The sequence below is a fragment of the Nicotiana tomentosiformis genome, chromosome 7 (assembly GCF_000390325.3).
Source record: "Nicotiana tomentosiformis chromosome 7, ASM39032v3, whole genome shotgun sequence".
Lineage (NCBI taxonomy): Eukaryota > Viridiplantae > Streptophyta > Magnoliopsida > Solanales > Solanaceae > Nicotiana > Nicotiana tomentosiformis.
The window spans coordinates 82,566,167-82,574,694 of NC_090818.1; the positions used below are offsets into that span (position 1 = coordinate 82,566,167).

The 8,528-nt window shown below is 42.7% G+C and overlaps 2 protein-coding genes across 2 annotated transcripts; both read left to right on the forward strand.

The window, feature by feature from the left end:
* Window positions 1–2,012: 2,012 nt before the first annotated feature.
* LOC138895898 (uncharacterized) lies at window positions 2,013–2,636 on the forward strand. Its single transcript, XM_070180651.1, has one exon. It carries the CDS (start codon window positions 2,013–2,015, stop codon window positions 2,634–2,636), a length of 624 nt encoding a protein of 207 aa, XP_070036752.1.
* Window positions 2,637–6,622: 3,986 nt separating this feature from the next.
* LOC117276394 (uncharacterized) lies at window positions 6,623–7,657 on the forward strand. The gene has a single exon (XM_070180652.1). The coding sequence runs from the start codon at window positions 6,623–6,625 to the stop codon at window positions 7,655–7,657; it is 1,035 nt and encodes a 344-aa protein (XP_070036753.1).
* Window positions 7,658–8,528: the final 871 nt, after the last annotated feature.

Below are 8,528 nucleotides of genomic sequence, written 5' to 3' on the forward strand. Positions count from 1 at the left end.
GCTCTCATGTTACTACACAGTGGAAAGGTTCCATGACAATACTAATAAAGGAGTGGGGTGACAGTTCAAGCCATATGAGCCACACACACCGGAATATTGAGATTTTCTCACACAATTTGGCATACTAGCTTTCATTTGAAATACGATTCAAAGCCATAACATTTTAATATGCAACCCATATTTTGAAACTCACGGGGACATTATGGGATTCGATTATAAGAGAGAATGTTTAGCCAACATAGCTCAATTTAGCTTCCTTACACTCTAAAATATTTCGAAAATCTTAACAACTTCAATCTGTTTTGAAAATGTTACAAATTGAATCAAAATTAGGAGGATGATCATGGTTCTAGGCCATTTGAGTATTTTATTAAATACTAGGTGTGCATTAAAGTTCTTAAAAACTTTTTTGTGGAAAATTCCACCATTTCCCAACTCATTCTCTACCATTTTTAGCTCACAAACTTCCCACATTCTTTGATAACACATTCATGCAAGATAACAACTCTCATACCCAAGAATTGTCTCTCTAACTATCCCATTTTTCTAAATTTTTGAAATTAAGAGCTAGGGCATAGATTCTTACCTTTGGGATGAAGACATCCTTTGTTAATCCTCAATGATTGGGCAAGAATTGATGGATAATGGGTTGAAGGTTACTCCCCCACTCTAAGAACTCTCACTCTAAAGTATCAGGTTTTGCTAAAAAATAGCCCCTTAAATCTATTTTAACGAAGCACGGTCGGGTTTTAAAAACCCAAAAATGAAGCTCCGAAACAAGGTCTGCAATCGCATATGCGATCACATAATTTATATGCGGTCCGCATGTCGGCCGCATAATTTGGTCTCTAAAATTGGGCGTGATTGACCCGGTCTGCAGTCACTATGTGGCCCGCAGACCTGTTCTGCGATCGCTTAATGCACCGCATAACGATTCTGCGGTCGCATAGTGCACCGCAGAACCTCCCTCCGATAAATCCCAAAGCAAGATATGCGACAAGAGTGCGGCCCGCGAAGTGGTTATGCCGTCGTATAATGCCCGCCAAATTTGACAACAAAATGACCCAGAAAACCAACCCACTTTGCGACCATTCTGTGGTCCGCAGAAATACCTACCTCTACCCAATATTTTCTTCAACTCCCCAGTGCACTGTTAAATCCTCAAACACGTAAGTCTACTCTAGCACTACGAAACCTTGAATTCATTTGCGAAATTTTACGGGGCTTTACACTGAAATACTTCGAAATTTTTCGGGATGTTACAGTCTAGTACAGAGCCAGAAGAGGATCCAGATGAGGGGTCAGAGTTCAACAATGACGAGGAGGAGTTTGAAGAAAACCCGAAGGAGGATCCGGAAGAAGAGCCAGAAGAAGAAGAGGCTATGGGAAACAACTCCGGAGATGGTCCAAGCCCATGTAGTTCTTTCCAACTCTGTACCATTTATCATCGGTTTTCTTTTACTTTCCAAAAGGGCAAGTTGTCCAAGCCCATGCAGTTCTATGAAACAGTGATGTAATCTTTGTTCCCACTTATCTCAGTTCAAATTATCAATGAAAACAAACTTGCTTCAAATCTAAATTTGTCAAGTCTTAATGTTTGTCAAACATCTGCGATTTATGCCTACCTACGGCAATGAGAGGTCCCCACGAATTCAAGTAAAACAAGCAAGCCTTAATGGGTGAATTATTTTCCTTCTTTGGATTCAATTCCTGACCAATTTTCTTCCACATCACACCAAAACAACAACACCCCAACTTCAGTACCTACCACTCAAGTCATACCTCCAGTGACCCCCATGAATACACCAAATCTCCTTATCCACACTCCCTATGTACCACAGTACGTTCAAACAACACATAACTCGCCTATCACTACCAATCCAACTCACACCCCCTCCTCGTGATGGAGTAACTTTCACCACTCACCACAACCAGCACATACCTGTGGCACATACCGCCGCCCATGAGCGATATGTTCCCCCTGTATATCCATTTCTGAACCTACCTTTACAATGCCTATCACAGTCAGGGTGCCTTATGAGATTGGCCAATATGCTGAGATAGAAAGGGAAGGTAGGCGTAAGGAAGAGGAGTCAGTATTTGAGCAGCTGCAAATCTTGAGAAAGCAAATGAAGAACCTCCAAGTTGTCCGAGGAAGTGAAAGTTTGGACTACGAGGATCTGTGTATTCATCCGGATGTGGATACGCCAGCAGGGTATAAGCCTCCAAAGTTGAATATCTTCGATGGGACCAGTGATCCCCACGCGCATTTAAGGGCATATTGTGACAAGTTACTCGGAGTCGGGAGGAATGAGAAGCTAAGAATGAAGTTATTTATAAGGAGCCTAACGGGAGAAGCCCTCACCTGGTATACTCGACATGATCCACAAAATTGGAGAACTTGGCAAGATATGGCAAATGACTTCATGAATCGTCTTCTATTAAATAGAGAGATCACTCCCGATAGGTTCGCACTGGTGAACTTGCAGAAAAAACCATCCGAGTCATTCCAAGAATACGCACGTCAGTGGAGGTCAGAGGCCGCCAGGGCGCAACCTCCGCTGGACGACAGTGAATTAACCAAGTATTTTATCAGAGCCCAGGAAGGGATATACTTTGAAAAGATGATGGGATAGAAATTCCCCGAGATGGTCAAGATGGGAGTTTTCTTAGAAGAGGGCATAAAATCCGGTAAAGTACAATCCATGGAAGCACTGCAAGCAGTCAGCAAGGCCATTCAATAAGGGACAATCGGTAGCGGAAAGAAGAAGAAAGAGGAAATCTCAACAGTCAACCCCTACTTTTAACCCAACCCACATCATAGAAACATTTCCTATTTCCCAAACAATCATTCACCACCACCCACTTATGCTCCAGTCTATAATACCCAACAATATTATCATTCTCAACCACAATACAACCTTTCTCAAGTTAACAACAACCCGAACCCATAACGAACATATGCTCATGTCCAAACCACTACTCACCAAAACCGACCCGCTTATGCACCATGCCCTCGTCCCAATTTTGAATAAAGGAGTCCTAGAAATTATACCCCGATTAATGACCCTCTGGACCAATTGTTTGATATATTGAGAAGTGTATGATTGATACATCCATTTGAAGGAAGGGTTCCAGAATGTCCCTCCAAGTATTTTGATGCATTTAAAAGGTGTGTACCATTCCAATGTACCTGGGCACGATACTGAAGATTGTTTTAAGCTGAAAATGAGATTGAAACACTATTCAAGAGCGGAGCCATTCGGTGCACTCCGACGCCGCCCAATATGAATCGCAATCCACTGCCAAATCTCCGAAACCAGAGAGTTAATATGATCATATTGGAAAAAGAATATGACCTAAAGGGAACGATTGTCACTATAGGAAATGTAGAAGCCGCCAGGATCCCACCTTAAAGGGCTCCAATGATTACAGTACAAGTGAGGCCTACTGTGACAGTTCAAACTTATCAGTGATAACTTGTCGTCGCTACATGGGACGAAGAGATTCGGGAACACAAAACCATCCCATGGACATATCGACAGAAGGGGAATGCCAAAATGACAGACTCTGTAGCGGCCCATGGTATGACTAGGTCAGGGAGATGCTACACTCCTGAAGATGCCAATCGAGGGAACTTGGAAAGAGAGCAAATTCAAAGAAGGAGCATAACAGACCCAGAAGCCACCAAGTTCTGGAAGAGAATGTCAACCAAAGAGTACTCCGTGAAGGAGCAATTGAAGAAAACTCCAAAACAGATATCAATCATGGACATGTTAATGAGCTCTGAAAGTCATAAAGACGCCGTGTTGAAAGTACTGAGTGGGATAAGTGTACCAACCGACACCACCAGTGATGCGATGGACACGATGATTGGTAAAATGGTCGGAGCAAATATGATCACATTCAAAAGAGATAAACATCCTGTCAAAGATGCAAGTCACAACAAAGCTCTTCATATCATTGTCAAATGTGGGGACAAAGTCGTGTCCCAAGTGCTGGTCGATGGAGGGTTAGGAGTCAACATTTGTCCGCTCTCTACCTTACGGGAGTTAGGAATTCATTTGAGGGAGGTCAAGAAAAGCCAATGAGGGTAAGGGCCTTTGATGGTTCGCAGAAGGATGTCATCGGAGAAATATATTTGGCCTTGCAGATCGGGCCGGTCGAATTTTCCATATTGTTTCAAGTAATGGTTATGTCTTCTTCATATAACTTGCTACTGGAAAGGACCTAGATACACCTGGCAGGGACTATACCATCCACTTTACACCTATGCATGAAATTTGAGTGAGGGTGTCAGGAGATCGTGGTCCACTTATTTGAAGCATGTTGTTCCATTCATTGAAGGGCCAGATAAAGTTGCTTTCCATGCAGACTACCGAAATGGAAGAGACTGAACAAAACTTTTTGAATACAGTCGCCGTATAGATCCAAGATGGCTATGAAGGAGATGATGAAATATGGATACAGGCCAAGAACAGGGCTGGGAGCCATGTCGGATGGGATCATAGAGCCAATTGAACCTAATGAGCATAAAGGAAGGGCCAGCATAGGGTATCACCCTCCAGTGGGGAAAGCTCATACATTTAGCTTCGGGAAAATGGTTTTTGTGCCAGAGCATGTTTCAAGTCTGGGTCAGAGTTCAGTTTCAGAAGAATATATCATCGATGGGATGGGAAAGCTTTCATGAATATAATCGAAGAATGCTATGAAGGGGCTAGCATCAAGATACTGACTATTAGGGATGCCGAACCGGGAGAAGAGCTGCGGAATTGGACTGCCAGTCCATCTTTGGTTCACTGTAAGTCTTGGTAGTATGGGAGTGTAAAAGTTTTCTTTTGAAAAGCGCATGGTCGATTGAGGTCTGCACCGTGTCTGTACCTTTTGTCATTTGCCGCTTTCGAACGCTTAAGACGTTCATCGTTTGATGAAATAAAAAGAATCATTTTCTCAAACTTTACAAATTTATTTGCCGCTTCATTTATACTTAGCTTTTCTTTTTAGTAATCAAAATGCAAAAAACTTGCGTTTCGCGATTGTGACATGTAATGAAACCATCGAGCACAACGACCCAGATTATGAGGAGTATGACAAGAGTATAATGCCAGAAAATCTCCCGCAGGAGATCGAACAGTTGGAGTGTTAGACATAGCCCATCCTCGAAGAAATGGAAGTGGTCAACCTTGGAAGTGAAGAAGACGTGAAAGAAACCAGAATCAACATTCATCTAGAAGCCGAGCAGAAGGAAAAACTAGTTGAGCTCCTCTGAGAGTACATCGATGTGTTCGCATGGTCATATGATGACATGCTTAGATTAAGCACTGACAATGTCTCGCATCGACTGCCCATCGATCCTACCAGACCGCCGATCAAGCATAAACAGAAAGTTCAAACCTGATTTATGTCTGAGGATAAAGGACGAAGTAACTAGGCAGATATAGGTGAATGTGGTAAGGGTCACAAATTATCCCATCTGGTTGGCAATTATCGTCCAGTGCGCAAGAAAGACAGAAAGATTAGAATATGAGCGGATTACCGAGATCTCAACAAAGCTAGTCCAAAGTACGATTTCCCTATGCCAAATATCCACATCCTCATGGACAACTGCGCGAAGCATGAACTGTAGTTATTTGTGGAATGTTTCGTTGGGTACCACCAAATCTTGATGCATGAGGAAGATGCAGAAAAGAAAGCCTTCGCCACACCTTGTGGAGTTTACTACTATAGAGTCCAGTCGCTCGGTCTCAAGAACGTCGGCGCCACATACATAAGGGTCATGACAACCCTTTTTCACGACATGATTCATAGGGAGATTGAAGTGTATGTGGATGACGCCATCATAAAGTCTCAAAAGAGTGCAGAGCACTTGGACGATTTGAGGAAATTTTACGAATGCCTGCGAAGATACACTTGGAAGTTGAACCTGGTAAAATGTACATTCGGATTCCATGTTGGAAAACTATTGGGTTTCATTTTAAGAAGGAAGGGAACAAAATCGGACCCATAAAAAATCAAAGCTATTTAGAAATTGCCACCACTAGAGAGCAAGAAAGATGTAATGAGTTTCCTGGGTAGATTAAATTACCTCAGTCGCATCATAGCCCTCCCCGAGTATCTATCAAATGCACTAGTGCTGGTTCCCCCCAAGCACGAGAAGCTATTGTTACTATATTTGTCAATCTTGGATAACGCCTTCGGCTATGTGTTGGGATAGCATGACGACATCGGGGAGAAAGGAGCAGGCCATCTACTACTTAAGAAAGAAGTTCACGCAATGTGAGGCGAAGTATACTTTGATAGAATGCACTTGTTGCGATCTAACTTGGATTGCCCAAAAACTAAGGCATTATATGTCAGCATACACTACGCACCTGATATCTCGACTCGACCCACTCAAGTACATCTTCCAGAAGCTGATGCCTACCGGATAGCTAGCTAAATGGCAAATTATCCTCAACAAATTTGACATTGTTTACATAACTTAGAAGGCTATCAAAGGGGAAGCTTTAGCCTACCACCTCACGGAGAATCTGGTGGATGGGGATTACGAGCCACTTAGTACGTATTTTTGTGATGAAGAAGTATTATTTGCTGGAGAAGATTTTGCAGAATCGTACCCTGGATGGAGAATGTTTTCGATAGAGCTGCAAACTTCAAAGAGGTCGGAATTGGGGCAGTTCTGTTTTTGGAATATGGACAGCACTATCCAGCATCAGCAAAGATAAGATTCCCTTGTACCAACAATATGGCTGAATATGAAGCATACATCCTTGAGATCAGAATGGCAGTCGACATGAATGTTAAAGAACTTTTGGTCATAGGAGATTCCGATCTATTGATACACCAAGTCCTCGGGGAATGGTTCACCAAGAATGTCAAGATACTTCCGTACCTACACTGGGTGAAGGAGCTATGCAGTAAGTTTACGAAGATTGAGTTGAAGCACATCCCCAGGATTCAAAACGAGTTCGTTGACACCCCTGCAATTCTATCGTCTATGATTCAGCATCCAGACAAGAACTACATCGAGCCTATTGAGGTAGATATCAGGGATCAACATGCCTATTACTTCCATGTAGATGAAGAACTAGATGGTAAACCATGGTATCACGACATAAGGAAATTCCTTGCACCCAGAGAATACTTGGAGAATGCTACTAATGGACAAAATATAGCCCTTAGGAGGTTGGCAAACCACATTTTCCTCAACGGGGAAGTCCTGTACAGGAGGACCCCAGATTTAGGATTGTTGATATGTGTAGATGTTGCCAAGGCAACCAGGTTATTGGAAGAAATACATGCAGGGACGTGCGGATACCACATGAATGGATTCACATTACCCAAGAAGATTTTGATAGCTGGATACTTTTGGATGACTATGAGTGACAATATCTACTATGTGCAAAAGTGTCACCAGTGCCAGATTCACGGGAATATCATCTGGGTTACGCCAAATGAGTTAAACGTAATAGGTTCACCCTGGCCGTTCGCCGCTTGGGGCATGGACGTGATTGGACCTATAAAGCATGCCACATCAAACGGGCATCTCTTCATCCTGGTAGCTATCAACTATTTCACTAAATGGGTCGAAGAATCTACTTACAAGGCCGTCACAAAGAAAGTAGTGACAGATTTTGTCCGGAACAACATCAATTGACAATGCCGCTAACCTCAACAATGACCTCATGAGTGAAATCTGCGAGAAGTTGAGAATCGTCCACCGCAATTCCACAGCTTACACACTACAACTGAATGGGGCAGTCAAGGCAGACAATCACAGGCAATGGCAGGAGAAACTATCTTTCACCTTACTGGGTTATTAGACCACAACAAGAACATCCACTGGGGCAACTCCATACATGTTGGTATACGACACTAAATATGTGATACCCACAGAGGTCGAAATACAATCTTTAATGGTCATTCAAGAGGCAAAATTGGACGACACAGAGTGGATACGGGTCAGACAAGAGCAACTCATGCTAATCGACGAGAAGAGAATGGATGTAGTATGCCATGGTCAGCTATATCAGAACAGGATGGCCAGTGCATTTAACAAGAGAGTAAAGCCTCGCCAGTTCACACAAGGGTAGTTGGTCCTGAATAAAATCTTTCCCCACCAAGAGGAAGCCAAAGGAATGTTCGCACCAAACTGGAAAGGTCCTTGCGTGGTTCACCTAGCACTAACAGGTGGAGCTCTAATCTTGGCAAAAATGGATGGAAGAATCAACACGAAGCCCATCAACTCAGATGTAATCATGAGATACTATGTTTGAATTGAACTATGTCCTGGCTTGATTCCATTTGGATACGTTGGCAATCTTAGTCAAACTCGGCCATTTCATTCTTAATCGCATCATTTTTGCATCTGTTGTAATATAACGATATCTTGACCTAATTCTATTTGGATACTAAAGCTGCCTAAGACAGGCTCGTCCAACTTCATCGTATTTTATCATAATCCACGAAGTACGTTCAGACCTGATTCCATTTTTGATACGTAGGAAACCTGAAAGGGTTTGGTCATA